Source organism: Lepisma saccharinum, chromosome 22 (genome assembly GCF_977018435.1).
Source record: "Lepisma saccharinum chromosome 22, izLepSacc3.1, whole genome shotgun sequence".
NCBI lineage: Eukaryota > Metazoa > Arthropoda > Insecta > Zygentoma > Lepismatidae > Lepisma > Lepisma saccharinum.
This window is the reverse complement of record NC_139250.1, coordinates 10588036-10611173: the sequence shown is the minus strand read 5'-3', so window position 1 is coordinate 10611173 and position 23138 is coordinate 10588036. Positions and strand designations below refer to the sequence as shown.

The window sequence follows — 23138 nt, the reverse complement described above, 5'->3', positions numbered from 1 at the left end:
AACCGAGGGAGTGGTTGGAAAACTTCGTGCTTCATACCCCACCCCCCTGTTTGTTTATGGAGTCAAGTTACAGTCCGCGCTGCACGTGTTCGTTACATTGTCGGTGTATCCGATTGTTACGGTGGTGTTTAAATCTGTGTAGGCCTATTCTAAGCTAGTAATGCAGTATGAGTGACAAACGGAAAAGGTGTGTCCAAAAAACAATGGAAGACTTTTTGAAAAAGTAATCTTCTCATTTATGTTGTACTAGTAATAAATAATTACTATACAGTTTTAAGTATTGTTTCGTCATTTAAGACCTATTAGTACATTATCTCCGTATTATCCGAGTTTTCCGTATCCGGGGTAAGCCCCTATCACACGGAACTGAATATCTAGTTAGAATGCCCTAGTTGGCGATGAACTGACTTTCTAGGTAGCAATCATGGCCGCCTGGCTGACTTCTTCACTGGTTTGGAGGAATAGGACATGTTCTAATTACTACTAACTTTCTTCGACTAGATTCTGTGGAACAGCCAATCAGAGCAAAGTTTGGCCATGTGAAGATAAGCTGTGAGTTTGCAAAGTAGCGTTTTTCGTCTGTGGTTTCCAAGTGCATACAGCACGAAAGGCATGTTTACAATTGAAAAAGCTAAAATATTCTTCCATACGTGTATAGTAAACGTTGTAAAGTATGTATTTTATCAGCGCCATTCTTCTCTACCTAAAACCATTTAATACGAAGCGCTATTCCTCCCGGTTGAATAGTTATCGGATTTTAAAAGTGTGAAGTGATACGTTGTTTACATCTCGCGCGGCCGCCATTATGGGAACGAAAGACAAGTATGGGGTAACAAGTACCGTGTGAGGCGAAAACTAGCAAATGGGGAGCCAGTCCAGCGTCAACTAGAGCGTTCCTACTAGAAATCCAGTTCCGTGTGATTCAGGCTTTAGTCTACGTCCCAATTAGCTCGGATAATCGCGGATCTACTCTATTTAGATTTTTTTGGAGTAGCATTGTAGACATCAGAACGTGACACTCAAATAAAGGACTGCCCTGCGAAAAGGCCTGGTCACCCTATTGTATCAATACTTCTTGTGCTCTTGTGTATATACGAGCGGACCGTGTCGCTTGGTTTTTGTTCCCCCCTTCCTGTCCAAAGAACGTCGACCAACAATTGGGCGGAAGGAAGGAAAGTGTTTGGCAAAAGAAAGGGCTTGTTCTTTAGCGATCGTCGCAGATGGCTCTGACTAGTGTTGCCACACGAAGGGAAATTTCCCTTTATGAAGGGAAATTCGAACCAAATTTTGAACGAAATGGGATGAAAAATACCAAAATTCCATGGAAATGTTAGGACACCAAACTCAAAAATAGTGCAGATTATGTACGATTTGTTACTATTATTTTTAAAGGTTTTTAGTGAAGGGAAAAACAGTGCAAAAAGGGAAATTATGCTCTCAGATTGTGGCAACACTGGCTCTGACAATGAGCAGAGCCGATCGTGCGTTGCAGATGGGTGCATAAGGAGGCAAGGAAAAGCGGGAGACTGGCTCAGGGGCCACGTCACTACAATGGATCATTGCATCCTGTCAGGCTGTTGCAAATTGCAGATCTACACTTTGTTTTCCAAACGGGATTCGTGTTTTGTTATTTTTTACGTAGTTTTCCTCCTGCTGCCCACCCAAATAGGACATTGCCCTCTCCGATAGCGTAGTGGTAACGTCGTCGCCTTGCAAGCAAGAGGTCCCGGGTGCGATACGTGGTGGAGGCACATAACTAACTCTCTAGCCTTCTTAAACCTGAAGGTTTATGGCTGCAGCAACACAAGCTTTCCATCTGTTCCTATCCACAGTTGCCCTCGCCCCACCCCCACTTATTAAACACGCATTTTTTCGTTTTCGAATTCGATTTGTATTTCTCACGATATGTGACCGTTCCGGGACTTTTGGACCACCCGGTATAGCTTTCCAGTGTTATATCTCCTATGCTTACTGCATATTCTGCCTCCCCTCAGAAAACATATCTAGATCCGGCTTTGCACACACACACGAAGAGAAAGGCAGAAATTTGAAATTTGAGAAACGAAGGGACAGCGCAGAAAGTGATAGAAAACCAATAGAGAAAACAAAAGGGCCATTTTGTGATGTGATGAATACCACGCTCCGGCCGTCTTACCCCTAGAGTTGCCCCCAGGTACCCATTCATTAGAGGCTGCGTGAATCCCAGATCCATGTAGGGGCATTGATGGGAAAAGAAAATCCTGAAATCAACCACCCCGGGAAGCATATTTACATACCCTATAGTGATGCAGAACCAGACGTATATAACGCTTTCTTATTGGCTGTGAGCACCGGAATTGTTTATGTTCCGTGTCCACCGTCCCTTGCTTGCTAGTTTACAGGAAAAGTATGGAAAACTTAGACTCGTGATTAGTAATAAAGTTTGTAATCAAAATGTCGAAATATATGGAAAAAATGTTAAAAATTGTTTTGCATTGTTTTCTGATGATAAAATCAAAATGAAGCCTACGTAAAATAATAATGTTGAATATGTCTGAAAGTGCTTGTAATGTATGTTAAGTGATTTCTGCATTAAGGGAGAAGTTTTATAACTTATGCTAAATAATACAAGTTCTGTACTGCACGTAAAAAGTGTAGCAATGAGTAATTAGAAGCATAATGTTGTTGAACAATATCAAGAATCTTTGGAAATGCCATTGAAAATATAATAAATTACATATTAATTTTACTGGGCAAACCAATTCATGGATGCAGCGGCTCATTGTGGTATTGTTTGCAATAAGTTGGATACACATAATTTTCTCATACGCATAAGTAGTTACAATGTTTGTAATGATGAGACTTTAAATAGGAAAGCCATTCATTTCGAGACGAGTTCTGCCTTTCCGTCTTTCAAAACAATAATTATAAAAATATGCTAAAAATCATCTTCCGTTTAAAGGTGTTTCGTAACTTATTGGGATGAATATCTGAAATCTACACTGTCATGCCATCTAGCGTTAACTTTAAGGAACGCTGTAGTCTATTAACTTCCGGAATGACAGCCAATCAGAAGTCAAATATTGCTTGAGGTTCTGCAGCACTATAGGGTTTGTAAATACGCTCCCGGGAATCGAACCCGGACTCCCCATGGTGTCAGTCATACGCCCTACGTCATACGCGGCCTTAATGATTCTTCCACAACTACGGATATCTTATTCTGACTGTGTACCTCGTCTCATATGTGTGTCAGTGTAAACACTGCAATTACACTCTTCCTGTTCTTGTAAGGATCCCATCTCCTCATCCTTCAAGCACAGGAGCGTTTTCACACGGGCCATATTCTCAACGCTCCAACAATCACTTTCCTACCTATTGTTGTACGCAAAAAAGCTAGCGCTGCATGTAGTATCTTGCCATGTAGCCGCAAATGTGGGTCACCTCCGGAGGTAATATTTGCCTCTTGGCGCTCCCTGAATGGTCTCCGAGCAAACGGAGCACTTTTCCTTGTTCGCCTTACCTCCTTTGACGCCCACCGCGCCTTGCCAACAATCTGGATTGCGCGGGAAACTGGCAAAGATTGACTTTTATGGTTGCTGTTGTTCGTCCAGTAGCTCTGCAGTCTTTCAGTGATGAATTCGGGGGAGGGAGGACAAGCAATTGATAAAATTTGATAGTAAAAATTACTAATTATTATCATGCTTATGATTATATTGATAAAATAATAACTATTATAAACACATTAAAATAAACTATTTTATTAAAAAATATTATTGTTATTATATCCTTGGCAAAATTTTTATGTACGATTCACAATTTTACATACAATTGGTGTACTGAAATTAATAATTATTCTATTTTGTTATTAACCTTTACACATATCGTTAAAAAAATATGAGTTAGGGAGAAATTTTAGTCATAGTGTTTATGTTGTGTGATCTCTCAACTAGGCCTCCCGATGTCACCTTGTAATCAAGAGGTCCCGGGTTCGATACCAGGTGGAGGCACATAGTGGTACGGATCAGACTTTCGACTGTAGGTCCAGTCCCGATTAGCCTACCTGTGCATAAAGTGGGCTTTAAAACAAGAAATCAATGATCTCTCATATAAAACTCTGTTTTGGAATTTTGAAAACTGAAATTACATATTCTTTGCTTTAACTGGAGGAATATGAAAACATAACTGTTTCCTCTATTTTGCACTCAGTTTTTTCGATTTGTTATTCTGTTCGAATAAAACCTGACTGAATTTTATTTCCGTTATTAACAGTAAAAATAACAAGCATTTTTTTCTTTCTTTTCTTTATTCTTTGTAACTTGAAATGAACAATTTTTATTTCTGGGAGGGGCGTCGACGAATCTGTTCGATCCCCCCTCCCAACGCCCATGCTAACCCACCCTCACAATTTTTCGGGGTTTCTAAGTCTGTCATCACGGGGACCAACCTCCAGGTGCGGATCCACGGGGAGGGCGATAGGGGCCCTCGCCCCTCCCAACCCACCAGGCCTTTTTTTATTATTATGGCTAATATTTTTGAAGACTCAAATCTTCTGTCTTTTATCACTAAGTTTAATTTAAGTGCACTTAGAGGATAATCGTTACTGGACCTACAGTTTAAATTTGGATCCGAACCCAATGTGCCTCAAGAGAGGGTCGAACTCAAGACCCCTGTAGAGAGTGAGTTTTAACTTTCTTTGTTTATTCATTTCACATATCTGATCACCCTGACTGTGGGGGGAATTATGATTATTACAACATGCAATAATAAGCACCTAACATATTTGCAACCCAATTTTTATTTTTGCCATCCAAAAAACTCCTAATCTCTGCAACATAGTTCGTTCCTTCTGGATCCGCCACTGCTACCCTCCGCATGGTGAACAGCTCTGCCTAGGAGTACATTGCCCTACGATTCCAGCCCTCACGAATTCACTAAAATTGAAAGAAAAATCACCGAGAATTAAGAACTTTCTCCAAATTTCCGCGATACGGGAAGTTAAAGAAACCCCCCCCACAGAATTCTCTTGAGTAAATTGGTGATGCCTTTCCTTCACAATGCAGACAGATAACATCAGAGAACTCTCGTGCTTCATTATGGCACGTACGAATCTTGGTAAGGTGTTTATTTCCTGAAGGCCACCGATGTTTTGCCCCCCAAAAGGGCTGTTGGTGGCTTTTGCGGTTCACACGGTTGCAGACGGTCTCTTTGGAGGCGGGCGTGGCGCTGTTCTACATTCCAAAACATTATTTCTCTCTTTAGACCAAAAGCGTCCGTACGTGCTTCAGAAAAATAGTGTGAATTCTGGAGAAACGTGCAAGAAAGCGTTTGGTTTCCTCCTTTACACACAGAAAACTAAATGCATCATATAGATTGATGCACCAGAATGCATCGACTGATGCACTAAAGTGTGTCTTATGGCTTCTTCAAAGAATCAGATTCATGCATTTGGGTGAATTTTTGTATGTCGTCAAAGAAACACCAAAGTGACGAAAGTGAGGATTTCATTCAGTCGAGACGCACTTCAATGCATCAGTTGATGTTCCTTGATGCACCTTCCTGCATCATCAAACAAGATTCATTCTGTTGCATCAAAACTCATCAAGGTGCATCGAAACGCACCAACTGAGGCATTGAAGTGCATCTCTACTGAAATAAATCCTCACTTGAATCAAATGATGAACTTTGATGTTTCTTTCACGACATACAAAAATGCCCCCAAATGCATGAATCTGATTCTTTGAAGAAGCCATAAAACACACTTTAGTGCATCAGTCGATGCATTCTGATGCATCAATCTATATGATGCATTTAGTTCTCAGAGTTTCATCAATCATAACCCTTGTTGTTTCACTACTTCATATAGCTGTTTTCCTCATTGTAGTCTCACAAGCCTTCATCAATTCCATCATCACTCATCAGCGTCGCGATTAGCCAGAAGTGGCTAACAAGCTACCCTAGATAACAAGAATAAAATCACAGTTGGGGATAGTCACTTTAGAATAGGGATGGACGCAATATCCCGATTTCAAATTATCCGTTTCGGATACAACGGACAATGGGAATATCCGGATAGAAGAGATTTCATGAAGGATTTGTAGAATATCCGTACAGTGAAATACGAACATGGCGAATAAAAGAATATGTGAATCCGGATATTAGAATATCCGCTTTCCGGATATTTGCAATGCGGATAGAAAATTATCCGATGCAAAATTTTATCCGGATTTGGCCATCCCTACATTAGATGTGACCATGAACGTTGTAAATTGTCCAATATTGCTCTAGATTTCTTAACATTTATCTTGGGATTTTTACAATATTGTGTTTGATTTTTGTTCTATTAAGCTAAATATTGAAGAAAGAAAGATAAACATTGTCATTGCGTGTTTTACTGCAGGTAGCTATAGTTCGTTTCTTCTTTCTCGTTTCAGAATTTCGACACTCTAAACGCGCAGAAGGTGAAGAAGACATGGGGAGAAAGATTGAAGATTGGAAAAGGAAAGGATGAGAAGAAGCAGAAAGACAAGGAGAGGACGCTTGACGCGGCTCAGAGGAACTATTTGCAGGAATACAGGGACAAGTATGGGACACTGACCAGCGGCAGTGCGCTTTCAAAATCTATGAAGTATGCCGAAACGTGGCTGTACGGATCTGTGGCTGTTCGACCCACGGCAAAGCAGAACGGGGTGCCTCGTAGGACCCCGCTGTTTACCCAGAATGGCACGGTCCGGTCCGCCGCTGTGCTGTGCCCTTACACTGGGTGCATGGTTCCGCAGCCTGTTAGCAACGGCGCCACCGTGGTGTCGCAGAAGGACATGTTCGTTTTCAACCCCCCGCCACCCCAAGAGAGCTGCGTGTGTGCAGAGTTTATCACGGGTACCATGAGAGGCGAGGGGAAGAAATCCAAGAAGTGTAAGAAGTGTGGGGGTGCGAGAGGGCCGGTCAGACGGGCGGGGACGGTTCGCGTCACCAGCCACACGAGACCCGCCCTGCAGATCCACAACGGGCAGCCCGACCCTTACGATATGATGCGTCGGACCAGGCTGGGCACGGGTACAATCGGACGCGGGGATGCGTTCTTCAAAGGATCCGGGCCCAAGTTCGAGTTGTGCGAGGTCGTGGACCCGATGCCCAACGGAACGATCCGCGGTCGGTCAAAGAGTCTGTCGCCGAGCCGGGTTCGGAACCCGTCGCCGTCCAAACCCGGGAGGTGTTCCACGTTCGTCGGTCCGCATAAGAAACCCGCGGCTCCTCCGCCGCCCGTACCCGTCGCCAAGAGCCCGCGAGTACCCGATCCCAAACCCGTCAAGGCTACTCCGGAACCTAAGGCTGTAAAGGCTACTCCGGAACCTAAGGCTGTAAAAGCTACTCCGGAATCTAAGGCTGTAAAGACTACTCCGGAACCTAAGGCTGTACCGATCTCAAAGATCGCGGAGAGGCAATCTCGTAAAGACACATGGCAAACAGCACCAGCGTCTTCCAAGTCCGATTCGGACACCGATTCCATCGAGAGAAGAAGGAAGTCCATCTTGGAGTGTGACGTCAACCCGTACGAGCTCATCTCCAAGTACTTGAAGAACGGCGAGGCGTCGGAGCTTGTCAGCGACGAGGACGTCCTCGACGACTCCTTACGAGACCTCGACGACCTCAGCGACGAGCTCAGCGATAATGTCCTCGAGGTGGACGAACCTCAGAAGAGACGATCTCAGAACCATCTGCTGAAGCGACGCTCCTTCACGATCCCTTCCGCCAAGCTATCCAAGAAGATGGACATCGCCATCGCACATGCTAGAAGAAACTCGGACCCAACGGAAATGGCTAAACTGGGCTCGAAACCACTTCCGGGACAGAACGGGGTTACCATCAGTGGACAATGTATTCGGATCTTCAACGGCTCTTCCGAAGAAAGCCCAAAGGATGTTGAGAAAATTTTTAACAGCAGCCAGACTGTATTGACCAACGGTTACCACGACAGTCGGCAATCGTCACCATTGGCCACTTTCCCCAGGCGCCCTCCAAGGAAACTGAAGACTCCCAAGGACATCCCCGTACCTGACAGCAACCCAAAGACAGACATACCAGAAGGTCCTCAAGCTAATAAGATCATAGCCATCTGTAGCTCGGAGCTGGTAGCCATAAAATCCATCCTGAAGAAACCATCAACGTCACCAACGACAGTCTCCGGTTCGGATCCAGAACCGGAAAGTCCCGACTTCTACTTCCCGACCTTCCAAGAGTACAAGCAGCAGAGGCGGAAGAAGCAGGTCCAGTTCAAAGCCACCAATGACGTCACCGTCCTGGAGGCAGACGAGTCCAAAGTCAAATCCGCTACCAAGGTGCTGGCGAGCATCGACATGACGGTTACCAAGGAAACCGAAGATGAGAAATTCAAAGAGATCACCGTCCTGGTGCCGGACCATGCTCTGGAACCGGAGTCCTTAGAACTCCGTGCTCTGAAGAAAGACTCTCCCCCGGGGGTAGGTTCCAGCAACGGGAAACCGAGGCGCCCCGAGCGGTATTTCGGTGAACCAGCGGAGGAGGTCAAGTCGACGTCATCGGCGACCGACACGCCGCCTTGCGGAGAAAGGAAGAGTGTCGAGGAGGGAAAGGAGACCATTCGACAACCAGTGTCTACTATCGCCAGAGAAAATGGGAAGAGAGGACCCACTGGAGAAGCAGGTGAGTGAATACACGATATTGTTGGTTCAGTGTGAGTTGTTCAGTGTGCAAAAATAGTGTGTTCAGTGTGCAAAAATAGAAGCCTTCGATGGACGAGTCATTGGAGCTGACATGTAGATACCGTGCCAAGGTAAGTAGATGTCCTCTCTCTGTCTCCTCATTGTTGTCAACAACAATGATGCATAAGTTTTGATCATTGTTGAAGGTTTTCTTGCTCAATCTCTTCTTACTGTTTTGGAAATCCAATAAGGATTATTTGGAAAGCGCGTAAGGACCTCTTCATGAAATTGTGTCAGAGAAACTCTGCTGGATTTGGCCGTCAAATAGAATCGTGAACCAGTATGGACCACGCGGTTGAAAACTTTCCTTCTAGATAAGGTGTCGTATCCCCCCCCCCCCCCTAGTACCTTTACGTAAGAGCATTGAAGTTTGTGCTCCAACAGGCCAAAAGTGTTTGTACTTACAATTGGATTCGCTGTATTGTATTTTTACTTAGAGTCGCTCTTCTGTCACTATAGACTAATCGCAACGATGAGGATGATTGAATTGAAGAATGGACACTAGCAAAGGACTCCCATGTTTTAGTTCGAACTCAAGGCCCCTGGTGTTGTAGCACGCTATCATAACAAATCCGCCACGAAGGTGGACGTTTGTACTTACAAGAATTCGTCAACTTTTTTCACTCAGTGTGGTTCCTCCTGTGTGGGTTGTTTTGGAGGGGGGTTTCTTTCAGGGAATTTATATAGTATGCCTCAGTCGTTATCCATGTTGCGAGGGTTCTAAAGTATATTTAGCGTCAAAATGTCCACAAATTGGACATTCGTGAACATTTTGGGTCTGTGTGGATAAATTAAAAGAAAATTACATCCAGAAGAGGGGAACCCCATCAAAATATTACTTACTTCCAAGGAGCTGAATTCTTGCCGTCTAACGTCCTTCTGAATGCCCCTTCGTCACTTTTATCCAGTGGCGTTGATTAGGGGGCGGTTGCCCCCCACTGTTTGCCACTTTTGTCCCCGCACTATGCTATTCAGTGGCCCCCCCCCCCCCCCCAGTTTTGGAACCCAATCACCGCTACTGATTTTATCCAATCATCTCAATGGTCTCAATTAGCTAAGAGTGGCAGAAAAGCGACGTAAATAACAGACACGAATTTCATAGGAGCTAGAACCTTGATTTCTGACGATGATTCAAGTTCTATTCAAGCTCGCAAAGAGGCGGGCCAATTGACGACACCCATTTCGGTTTCAAAATACTGTATACTATTATTTATTAGATCTTTCAGTTAACTAAGTTTCATCATTGTATCTCAAGTAGTTTCCGTGATAATAGGTCGATCACTTGGCCTCTATTGGTTACCTCAATTGAAATGTCCATCGGATAAAAATGTGCTGTTTTTTTTTTTTTGGGCAAATCTAGTCTGTGCCCACAAAACCCATTTTTTTGACTCCAGTGATTTTGATTCTGGTGATACAGAGAATGCATCAAGAGATGGATTTTCAGCTAGTGTTCCATTTGTAGTTGAAAAGGTCAAGTGCTCCCTTGTGCTTAGCACCACGCCATGAAGGCGTATAGGGGGTGTGGGAGTAATGCCCCACACTTTCTTGATCCGGTCGCGAGTGGGGGTGATGTGATCAGCATCACGCCCCTGACCGCCTTTGCCCCCCAGGTATCCATGTCATTCGACGCTGGGTGGGCGCCGGGGTCGCTTCCAACGTTAGAAACGTTCCCGGATTTGAACCGGCCGGGGAACGAACCCGGGACCTTTAGCATGGTAGACGCGTTACCGACTGAGCCACCGCGGCCATAAGTGCGTCCACTTTTCACGTAGTGTGGTTCCTCCTGATAAATTCTGGTGATACAGAGAAATGCATCAAGAGGTGGATTTTCAGCCAGTGTTCCATTTGTAGTTAAAATGCATAACCACACGAACATTTCAAAGAACAATATTACGCATGCAACAGTCCAGTGGCGAGCCTGGAAATTTAGTAATGGGGGTTTGTGGCTTCCTTCTGTGTTGGTCAATGCTATACTTTCTCATCCTTGGATTATCCGACTTTTTTAAATATCTGGATGAAAGAGGGGTTACAGCCCCTACCCATACCCCTTTTGTCACGCAGCTGCAACTATGTCAGTTGATGCATATTTAGTCTTGTTCAATGTCATCGAATCATTACTCATCCTCATCGTCGTGACTAGGCAGTGGCGGCGATTAGGGGGCGGGGGGCAGTTGCCCCCCACTTTTTGCCAGTTTTGCCTTCGCACTATGCTAAATCTTATCTACAAGGGGAAATATACTGTTTTTGCCCCCTCAGTTTGGAACCATTCCCTCCCCCCCCGGTTTTGGAATCCAATCGCCGCCACTGAGTGAAACCACAACGGCTTAAATTCAGAGAAATAACACAGAAAATATATCCATGACGCACTCTTGGGTCTTTTAAAAGGTAAAGGAGGCCGGAGCGTGGTGCTCACCACATCTCCTCCACAAATGAATGTGTGGGACCTGACCTCCACATTACATACCACACTACTACACTTGTCACATTTATTGGAAATCTATGAAGGGGATTGTAGTTTGAAGTTTCCCAGACAGTCTCATCTCTTGTTTGTTTGTAAACATTTGTTATTTTACCAATAAGACTGGCCTCCCGATGGTGCAGTGGTAGCGTCGTCGCATTATAATCAAGGGGTCCCGTGTTCGATTCCCGGTGGAGGCACATAGTGGTTCGGATCCCACATTAAACTGTAGGTCCAGTCCGGATTAGCCTTACTGTGCATAAGGTGGACTTGAAACACCAAATCAATCCAATCAATAATACTGTTGCCTAAAATAAGAACAACAAAAGATAAATGAATGAATGCAAAGAGCACAATTATTTGGATAAAAGTTTTGGGTGTACAGGGACATCCGGTACACGTGCGGGCAATACAAAGACAAACCTATAAAGGATTGTCCTGGACGCCTGCCCAGCCACGTTAGCCTGCAGATAAGACTTTCCAATACGTGTAAGGTTGAACCAGAATGCGTACGTTCCGAAGAGGTTACCACCTCATTCTCTTTCCATCTTTGTATCTGCCTTTTCTTTCTCTTCCTGCCATGTTAATTCTCTTTCCTTCCTTATATCCCCCTTCCCTTTGTTTTTGCCTTTTCTTTAACTTCTCCATCAGTTCGTTTCCATTTATTTCTTTCCTTTCTTCTCTCAACTTTCCTTATCTTTCTGTCTCTCCTGTTTGTTTCTCCTTGTTTCTTTTCTATTCCATTCCTTTGTTTTCTAATTTTTTTCTCTTTCTGTCTCACCTTTTGTCTCTTTTATTTTCCTTCTCCCTTTTGTTTCTCTTTGTCTGTTTTCCATTCCATTCTTCTTTCTGTCTCACCTTTTGTCTCTTTTATTTTCCTTGTCCCTTTTGTTTATCTTTGTCTCTTTTCCATTCCTGTTCTCATTTTTCTTTTTCTTTCTGTCTCACCCTTTTTCTCCTTTATTTTCCTTCTCCTTTTTCTCTTTGTCTATTCCATTATATTTTCTCATTTTTCTTTCTCTTTCTGTCTCACCTTTTGTCTCTTATTTTCGTTGTCCCTTTTGTTTCCCTTTGTCTCTTTTTCCATTCCATTCCTTTCCTTTCTTTTCCCAATTTTCTTTCTCTTTCTGTCTCACCTTTAGTCTCTCTTATTTTCCTTGTCCATTTTGTTTCTCTTTGTCTCTTTTCTATTCCTTTCTTTTCTCATTTTTCTTTCTCTTTCTGTCTCACCTTTGTCTCTCTTATTTTCCTTGTCCCTTTTGTTTCTTTTCCTCTTCTTTCCATTTGTTTCTTTCCTTCTCTCTCACGCTTTTCTTTCTCTTTTTGTCCAACCCTTTCTATCTCTTTCCCGTTCTTTCTCTTTATCTTCCTTTATTTCTCTTTTTATTTGTCTCCTTTGCTCTTTCTTACTATCTCCATTTCTATGTCTCTTTTTTCTTTCTCTCCCTCTCTGTGGATACATAAGGACCCACAGAAATTACTCTACACCCCAATGCCTTCGAAAAGGCATATCCGACACAAGTTTCTTCGTGCTAACATCGTCGCCTTGTAATCAAGGGGTGCCGGATTCAATACCCGGTGGAGGCACATAGTGGTTCGGATCTAACTTTAAACTGTAGGCCCGGTCCCAATTAGCCTTTAGTGGATAAAGTAAGCTTTCTTCGTGATCACATGGTCACAGACAATCGACCATAGGAACAAAGTTATCGGCTTTCTGGTGAAGAAATTTTGCACCAGTGAAATTACAAAATAGGATGAGGCATGGACATTCTTAATACGGAAAGTACCATTCTCTCGCCTCGGTACGCTGCCTAATAATACAACACACCAACAATAATATCGAAAGTACCTCTTATTGACACACAAAGGTATTATTAAACGCATATTATCGTGTGAAATGGATCCCGCATACTTACTTTCATCTACTTCTAATTGCAAAATGCAGAAAAAAAATTATGATTGCTATCAGTTTAGACGCTGCTCTTTCAAGCGAATCGCAACAAGACTTCAATAATTGCCATTTACTTCTTTCTTTCTTTGTTTGTTTAGTAAACTCGATATTATTGGTCGGTGAAAGTTGTCTTGTTAGCGACAAATCCTTCCTTGTCCCCATTCTTAATGCGGCTAGGGCATTCCTATCTTTTTTGTTGATGGAATTACAATCGAACATGGAGCTATCGGCAGAATCGAAACCGGTACTCGTATTTCGAGAATATCGATTTCGCCAGTATCCGAATATATATCGAGTGAAAGTTAATAATTCGATTTCTTTCGCCCGGCATGTCAAGGGTTTAGTAAGGTCTTGTATTTCAGTTCTTTTGATGTATTGGGCAGTTTTTGGCCTAGCATGCTTGTAACCATAGGTCCCGGGTTCGAATCCAGAGCATGATTGCTGTCTCACCAGTTTTATTAGAATCCAGAGTATGATTGCTGTCTCACCAGTTTTATTAGAATCCAGAGCATGATTGCTGTCTCACCAGTTTTATTAGAACCCAGAGTAAGATTGCTGTCTCAGCAGTTCTATTAGAATCCAGGGTATGATTGCTGTCTCACCAGTTTTATTAGAGTCCAGAGTATGATTGCTGTCTTTCCAGTTTTATTAGAATCCAGAGTATGATTGCTGTTTTCCAGTTTTATTAGAATCCAGAGTATGATTGCTGTCTCTCCAGTTTTATTAGAATCCAGAGTATGATTGCTGTCTCACCAGTTTTATTAGAATCCAGAGTTTGATTGCTGTCTCACCAGTTTTATTAGAATCCAGAGTTTGATTGCTGTCTCACCAGTTTTATTAGAGTCCAGAGTATGATTGCTGTCTTTCCAGTTTTATTAGAATCCAGAGTATGATTGCTGTCTCGCCAGTTTTATTAGAATCCAGAGTATGATTGCTGTCTCTCCAGTTTTATTAGAGTCCAGAGTATGATTGCTGTCTCACCAGTTCTATTAGAATCCAGGGTATGATTGCTGTCTTTCCAGTTTTATTAGAATCCAGAGTATGATTGCTGTCTCTCCAGTTTTATTAGAATCCAGAGTATGATTGCTGTCTCTCCAGTTTTATTAGAGTCCAGAGTATGATTGCTGTCTCACCAGTTTTATTAGAATCCAGAGTATGATTGCTGTCTTTCCAGTTTTATTAGAATCCAGAGTATGATTGCTGTCTCGCTAGTTTTATTAGAATCCAGAGTATGATTGCTGTCTCTCCAGTTTTATTAGAATCCAGGGTATGATTGCTGTCTTACCAGTTATATCGTCCCCAGCTTTCCACAAAAATAATTTTAATGTACAACACATTTGTCCCCGATAACGGAGTGGCAACGTCGACTTCTTATCAAAAGGTCTCAGGTTGGATCACATTCATGATTCGGATCCCACTTTAAACTGTAGGTCCAGTTTCGATTAGCCTATCTGTACATAAAGAGGCGTTCATTGCAAACTCGTAATCCTTTGCCATTTTTTTAGTACTTAATACACGTATTTGGGTGTTTGAGTAAATTTGAGTTTTTTTTAATGGTTCGTAGTTAGCATCATAGATGTACGGAAGGGGGGCGCCCCCCCGGAAAATGAAAGTAAAAGAAAAATTATATATTTCACAAATATAATTATTTCATTTCAGTCAGTTATATTTGTTAAAGGGAATTGAAGGAACGTGTTAACTTCAAACTGAAGCAATGATTTTTTGAGGGGGCAACACTATTACAGGAGAATATTTTCCTTGTTTGCCTCTCCCTGGAAAAAAATCCTACGGACGTCCATGGTTAGCATATCACCACTTTTATCAGGATTTATTGGTTCATCGAGTTCGTTTATTCTACTTCGCTTTTTGTGCCACTTTTGGCTAATTTGCGAAGATGGGGATGAGTGATAATATGATGAAATTGATGAATAGACACTCGCAAACATCCATGCCCAAGCATGGCCAAGGATTCGAACGTGGGACCCCTGGCGTCGTAGCGCGATGTGCTAACCACTCCCCCACGGGCGCCGGTCAAATCAAATCGGATCCAGCGGTGCTAGACAGACACTCGTGCGTTACAATCAGTGATGTGCCGTAGACTATAAGTTTACGTCTACGTGCGTTGTCTACACGTAATCTACGCGTAGATTACATTGGGTTGTAGTTTACATAGACTACGTAGGCAATCTAAAGTGCATTAAAATTAATTTTCAAGGGTTTCATGAAAGGAAAGTGACATTTTCAACTATATTGGTTCCTAACGAATAGTGTTGCCCACGAGACGAGACTTTGGCCTGTCTCGTCTCGTGGAGTCTCGTGGAAATGCTGTCTCGTCTCGAAAATATTCGTTTGTCTTATGACACATGGTCAATCTCGTCTCGTCTCGAATTTTTAAAAGCCTGTCCCGTCTCGTCCCGTGGGCAACACTACTAACGAAATGAAAAGAATCCTGTTTACAATAAAATTTCTCTTCTCTTCTATCATCAACTATGGAAGAAGATAAATAGTATGCAAAAAACAACAACAGATGGCAGTCGTGAGGCAAGAGCTGTCTTTTCCCCATAAAACACTAGAATATTTCCTATATTAGGTTTCTTCCTAGGTGAGAAATTGTTCGAATTTGGAAGGAAGAGTATGAAAAGTTTTCCTCGCACATCAGCAACTGATACGCAGTATAATTTTGTTTTACTTCCACGGCGCTCTTTGCTAAGTTATCACCTTTCGCCATGTTGTTTACATAGATTACGTAATCTACGTGTATAAAATAGTCTACGTGTAGAATGTAGACTATCGTTGTTTACGCGTAGACGCACATCACTGGTTACAATGCGTGCGTTCAAGATTCGAACGGTTTGGTTTCGATTTCCGCCCTGATCAAACATGCAAGTGCGTCCAATAACTGTTCAAGACATAGCTCGGAGCTAACAGCTTCTGCGTAAGAGCTATCTCACGCACATCCGTGAGGCAATTCCAAACGGTTCAACTTTTTTGAAGGCAACAAATATCCGCTCGCATGCACCAGTAAAAAAAAAGATGCCGATGTCTGCTTTCTACAGCACAGAAAGCTTGGGGATCAACATATTTACAACTGTGCTTACTTTCTTCTGCCCTTTTCGGCGTGCATTCTTCTGCGCCGGACCAGAAACTGCCCGGAGGAGTCAGAAGTCGAGAGTCCAGGGTCCAGTTTCGACTCCAATTCTCGTGAAACGTGTCGGCTACTTGCCTTTCCCCACCTGAGGTATTTAGAAGGGAGAAAAAAATTATTTACAGGCACATTCTGGGCGGGCAAGAGGGTAATGACATGTGTATCTTGCGCAATGCCGTGGTTGCAAGCATCGACGTCGCCAGAAATTTTTGTAGGGGGGTCACTCAATTGATAAAACTTGAATAGTTGAAATAATACCAATTATTATTATAAATTTATAACTATTATAAACTAATGAAAACGACTATACGTTATTCCTAAATTATTATTATTATTATTATTTCCTTTGCGAGACTTTTCTACTTGATCTAACAAATATTAAATATCCACCACAACTTTATTTTTTTTTTTTACATTTCACTCAATTACTGTACCGAAATGTATAGTTATTCTATTTTTTTATTAACTTTTATACACCTCGTTGAAAAAAATATTTAAAAGCAAGGAGGAAACTTTAGTGTTTGGTTAGCCATAGTGTTTATTTTGTGCGATCTCTCGCATAAAACTAAATTTTTAATTTTGAAATTGTGAAACCATTTATTCTTTAGTTTAAAAGGTACAAGATTGAAACATACACTGGTCTCTGTGAGCAGCGGTCGCAGGCCTGAACTTTATTTCTGTTTTAAACAATAAAAGAAGCAACATGCTTTATGATTTTCTGTAACTGTGAATGAAGGAGGGGTTGACGCACCTTTTCGTGTCCCCCTCCGTACACCCATGCTTGAGAACTCTTAGACTCGTAGAATTTCCTTGTCAGAGTGATTCATTGTTGCTCAAAACGTATTGTTGGATCGTGGATTACAAACCGTCCAGGTGCAGGAATCAAAGCTCGGACGGTGTGATTTTAGAAGACAAAGTTCAATAGTTTTCACACCGACAATCCACAAGTGACATAGCCCAAACCAAGAAGTTGAGCAGTGGAAACAGAACGCCATTCGATTCAACTCGTTCAATTGCATTTTTATAAATATATAAATTGCAATATTGCTAAGTGTACAGTGGAGAGAGGGGGGAATAGTTTTGAAGGACTCTCCTGTGGCTCATTTGCACTGGCTTTCCCTTGTGCTTTCTCTCTTTTCTTCATCTGTTCCTCTGTCTACTATGCTTTTATTGGTTCTTTCTCTCTCTTCCTCCTTTTCTATATATCTTTTCCGTCCGACTATCTCCTTCTTGTGTGTTTCTATCTACTTTCAATTTTCTTCGTCTGTGTTTCTATCTACTTTCAATTTTCTTCGTCTGGTTTTCTATCCTTTCTCTCTTTGTGTTTTCTACCTACTTCTCTGTTTCTCTATTTAATGCTCTTTCTTTCTCTCTGATTCTATCTACTTGTACTTCTTTCTTCGTCTGTTTTCTATCAATTTCTATTTTTCTTCCAATGTTCTTCTCTCCACTTCTGTCGTCTGTTTTCTATCTACTTCTCCCTTTCTTCCTTCTATCTACTTCTTCTCTAGTTCTATCTACTCTCTTTATTTCTATGTATTCTATCTTCTCCACTCTCTCTTTGTCTGTTTTCTATCTATTCCTCCCTTTTCCCTCTGCTTTTGTATCTATTTCTTCTTCTGTAGTTCTATCTACTGCTCTCTTTTTTGCCTGTTTTCTGTCTACTTCTCTCTTTCTTCTTATGGTTTTCTATCTTATTCTTATTTTCCTTTCTTTGTTTCTCCACCTGCTTCTACTACTTTTCCCCTATCCATCTGTGTGGGTATAAATCTTGTTCTGATGCTACAAATGATTCTTAAAATTACTCACATGGGATGAGGGGCTAGCACGTCTATGGGCGAGGGGGCAACGCCTCCAAAGCTATAGCATTCCTACCGCAGCTTGGCTTTCACACACGGACTATTTCCTACGCGCAAGATTCCATTTCAACAACCAATAACATTTTGCAGAAGCCATCTGCATTTTTTTACAGTTACTCCGTTCTCACAGAGGACAGAGAATAGAAGAGTATCCATGACACAACAGTTATGATATCATTGCTATAGCAACAGCATAATCCCAAACGCTTCCCTTGCAGCCATTATTCATAAGGCTTCTGCATTAAATTTCCCAAACTACCTAGCGGTTATATTATAGGCTCATCTGAGGACAAAGATGTCAGTACTATATCAAGCCATGCATCATGTAAAATGTATGATATTAAGGACCAACTTAATAGGTTATTAAACAGCTCAGGAGATGACAGCCGAGAAGGATGTATCTATTAAAGCAAGCAGACGCCAATATCTCAAATCGGCCAATTTGCGATTTATTATTGGATAATCAACACTGTTACCCGACACCTTCTTTCATAGCGGACGGAGATAGGCGTGTTTCCCATGGGGATAGAAACTCTATACGTCCTTGAAAGGTGCATATATAAACCAGCACCACAAAAAGGGCCCTGCGTGTTTCTTCAAAATTATAACTTCTCCCCTTCCCCGCCGGTCCAAGGTCGTTCCTAATTGTTATTTAAAGCAGAGCGTTTAAATTTTTGGTTCCCGTGCATCCCTCAGCCCCCAGCTTGGTTTCTCACCCTTGTTTCCCGCGGGGATAAATTACAGTGGAAAATAGTCATTATCTAATTTTCAGTTTTCTCCTCAAGGGAATGGATTGACGCTGCCCCCCCTCCCAAGCCACGCCCTTTTTGGAGTTTCTGCTCGAGGCAGACTCGCTTTCAACTTTCCCTTCGTATTAATATTATAATAGCCCCGTCTGGCAGGGGTCTGGGACTGGTTAAAACAATAAAGCAGGTAGTGACTTTATTTCAGTGTTGCCGCCTTCCGTATAATTTCGCCAAGAGGCATCTAGATCATGTCTCCCAGTCTTTTTGGATTTCTTCTCTACAGAATCCTATATTCTTACATTTTCCTGCATTTAGTGGTTTATTTTAAGGCATATGAAGTTGACCAGATTTTTAAATCAACAAAAGGCCTCCCCGATGGCGCAGTGGTAGCGTCGTCGCCTTGTAATCAAGGGGTTCCGGGTTCGATACCCGGTGGAGGCACATAGCGGTTCGGATCCCACTTTAAACCAGTCATGTCGGCCTCCGTGGCGGTGTGGTCAGCGCTACGAAGCCAGAGGTCCCGGGTTCGAATCCCGGCTAGGACATGATGTTTCTGTTTGTCCAAATCGAGAAAAACTGAGAATACAGTAAAAATTGATGTGTAAATACCCCGTAGGGGTATTCCTAAAAAAAAAAGAAGGTCATGGTCCCGATTAGCCTTACTCTGCATAAAGTGGACTTAAAGCGCCAACTCAACAAAACGGGACATTTTTTATAGTTTTCCTGAAGGAAAAACGGGACAGGTGAAGTTCCCTGTGCATAGAGCACAGTGCCATGAAGAGACATTTAGGTGATGTGGGGGTAGGACCACACAAGCTATCGATCCCGGCCATTTTGGAGGTGATGTGATCACCACCACGCTCCAGCCACATTTACCTCTCCAAACCGGGACGAATGCTACAATTCTGAAACTTATAGCACGTTTAGTCGAGCAACTTTAGTCGTGATGTGATGAAATTGATCGGGGGCTACCCACAAGAATGACCAGGCTGGGATTGCAACCCTGGATTCTGTTAAATGTCCAAGAATTTTAAATAAAGTGAATCCTGGTCCAGCAGAGATAATCAGCAAGCGTAAATGGGTCCTTGGCCGTAAAAAATATTTTTATCTATAAGATATTTCAATTCGGTCCAGGAACCTTTTTTCCCCGACGAATTTAAACACTGTCCAGTAACTTTTTTCCGGACGAATTTAAACACTGTCCAGTAACATTTTCCTGACGAATTTAAATACAGTCCAGGAACATTTTTTCCGGACGAATTGAAATTCGGTCCAGGAACATATTTCCGGACGAATTTAAATTCGGTCCAGGAACATATTTCCGGACGAATTTAAATTCGGTCCAGGAACATATTTCCGGACGAATTTAAATTCGGTCCAGGAACATATTTCCGGACGAATTTAAATTCGGTCCAGGAACATATTTCCGGACGAATTGAAATTCGGTCCAGGAACATATTTCCGGACGAATTGAAATTCGGTCCAGGAACATATTTCCGGACGATTTTAAATTCGGTCCAGGAACATATTTTCCGGACGAATTGAAATTCGGTCCAGGAACATATTTCCGGACGAATTTAAATTCGGTCCAGGAACATTTTTTCCGGACGAATTGAAATTCGGTCCAGGAACATTTTTTCCGGACGAATTGAAATTCGGTCCAGGAACATATTTCCGGACGAATTTAAATTCGGTCCAGGAACATTTTTTCCGGACGAATTGAAATTCGGTCCAGGAACATATTTCCGGACGAATTTAAATTCGTTCCAGGAACATATTTCCGGACGAATTTAAATTCGGTCCAGGAACATTTTTTCCGGACGAATTGAAATTCGGTCCAGGAACATATTTCCGGACGAATTTAAATTCGGTCCAGGAACATATTTCCGGACGAATTTAAATTCGGTCCAGGAACATTTTTGCCGGACGAATTTAAATTCGGTCCAGGAACATATTTCCGGACGAATTTAAATTCGGTCCAGGAACATATTTCCGGACGAATTGAAATTCGGTCCAGGAACATATTTCCGGACGAATTGAAATTCGGTCCAGGAACATATTTCCGGACGAATTGAAATTCGGTCCAGGAACATATTTCCGGACGAATTGAAATTCGGTCCAGGAACATTTTTTCCGGACGAATTTAAATTCGGTCCAGGAACATATTTCCGGACGAATTTAAATTCGGTCCAAGAACTTTTTTCCGGACGAATTTAAATTCGGTCCAGGCGGACGAATTTAAATTCGGTCCAGGAACATATTTCCGGACGATTTTAAATTCGGTCCAGGAACATATTTTCCGGACGAATTGAAATTCGGTCCAGGAACATATTTCCGGTCGAATTTAAATTCGGTCCAGGAACATTTTTTCCGGACGAATTGAAATTCGGTCCAGGAACATATTTCCGGACGAATTTAAATTCGGTCCAGGAACTTTTTCCGGATCAATTTAAATACGGTCCAGGAACCTTTTTTCAATGTAACAATACGCAACTTGGACCGAATTTAAATTGTGCGAGATAAAAGATTCCGGTCCTGCAACGGAACCCAATAGGATATATGGGTTCCTGGACCTTAATAACCCTGGTGCTAACCACTCCGCCACGAAGGTCGGCGTTCTAGCAGAATAGTAGAAAGTGAAGGGTGAAAGGGTCCTGGATATGGCGTGACTGCAACCACCCCAGGGGTTCCATCCGAAGAAGGGATGCCCTCCTCTTACACTTTTACTGATGAAAGTGCTCTAGGATTACGTTCAAGGTCAGATTGTTACTTTCACTAAGCACGCGTGCTTCCTTCCCTTCGTGGGCGTGTCTGTGCGTTGGGATGTTGAGGCTGGAAGTGCTGAGCTCAAATTACCCGCAGGAGTCCTATTCTTTTGTTTCTGCCTCGGTGGGTGCTGGGATGTGAGACGACTGTTGTAAATGAGGAGTGAAAGATCTGCTCTTTGTATCGGGTCGTTCGAACTGAGCACCTGTCCGTTTCTGGAGGGTTTTTGTGGAGCGTGTTGTCACAGAGAGAGGTACATTCTACCTCAGTGAGCAATTGCTTCGATGGTGAACGTGTTCTCACATTTTGATTGGGTTCATGGACGTCCGCAGGATTTTCCAGGGAGGGGCAAGGAAGGTATTTTTTCCAGGGGGGCAAACAAGGCAAATTTTCTCTTACAAAAGTGTTGTTCTCTACAAAAATATTGCTTAAATTTGAATTTATGATGTTATTATTTGCCACATATTATTGTGGCAAAAATGAAATTATATGTGTGAAATACATAATTTTTGGTTAACTTTCATTTTCCAAGGGGGGCCACGGCCTTCCTTGCCCCCCTTCCGGACGCCCATGATTGGGTTTCGTTATTTAGCGTCGCCTTTCTGCTACTTTCGGCTAATTGCGACGATGAGGATGAGTGATATGATCAAGTTGACGAAGGGACACTCACAAAGAACACCCGGGATTCGATCCTAGCGTGGTAGCGCGGTGCGCTAACCACTCTACCACGGAGGTCTGATGTTATTGTGGTTGAAATGTTTTGAGGGTTCATTGGTTCCTACCTTATTTTTAATTTTATGGTGCGGGTATCAACAAGCTACGTATAAGAAGTTTGTTGACAAACAATAGGGAAATTGCACTAACACGCCTATAAACTGTTGCGGAAAGAAGTGTTATCGAGACGAAACGAAACTCTAGTCTCTTGTAAATGACTATCTCGCTCTCGACTCGACGTTTCGAAATATGCCAGAGACTCGGGTTTAAGTCCAGTCCGATTCTTCATTTTTAATGTTTTAATTCAATGAGCATATTTAAAAAAAATATTGACTTTTTGAATGTTTTTACAATGTGGTATATTTTGCATATATGCTACCAGAAAAGCAGTTATTGTATGTTCCGAACATAATGTTTGCCCCGGTGTGATGTTGAGAGGTCTTTCTTTGCCTACAGACCAGTAATATTAAGGGACAAACGAAGGAAATTTACAGTTGAAAATGCAGGAAAAAGGCTTAGCTGTTTACTGTGGTACATAATTTATACCCAACGTTTTCAGGGCCTCCTCGATGGCGCAGTGGTAGCGTCGTTGCCTTGTAATCAAGGGGCCCGGGTTCGATACCCGGTGGAGGCACAAGTGGTTCGGATCCCACTTTAAACTGTAGGTCCATTCCCGATTAGCCTTTCTGTGCATAAAGTGGACAACTCAAACCAAACCAACGTTTTCAGTAAAAGAGAAATACCTTAGCATTTTGTGAATAGCCGCACATTTTGAGCCGCGG

At 42.4% G+C, this 23138-nt stretch overlaps 1 protein-coding gene across 1 annotated transcript in view; it reads left to right on the top strand.

Moving 5' to 3' along the window:
• RhoGEF64C (Rho guanine nucleotide exchange factor at 64C) overlaps positions 1 to 23138 on the top strand; it is a 383518-nt gene that overhangs the window by 234242 nt on the left and 126138 nt on the right. Inside the window, exon 3 of the mRNA XM_083143975.1 lies at positions 6411 to 8658. Coding sequence (XP_083000101.1) covers positions 6411 to 8658 — 2248 coding nt within the window. The remainder of the gene's footprint in view (positions 1 to 6410; positions 8659 to 23138) is intronic.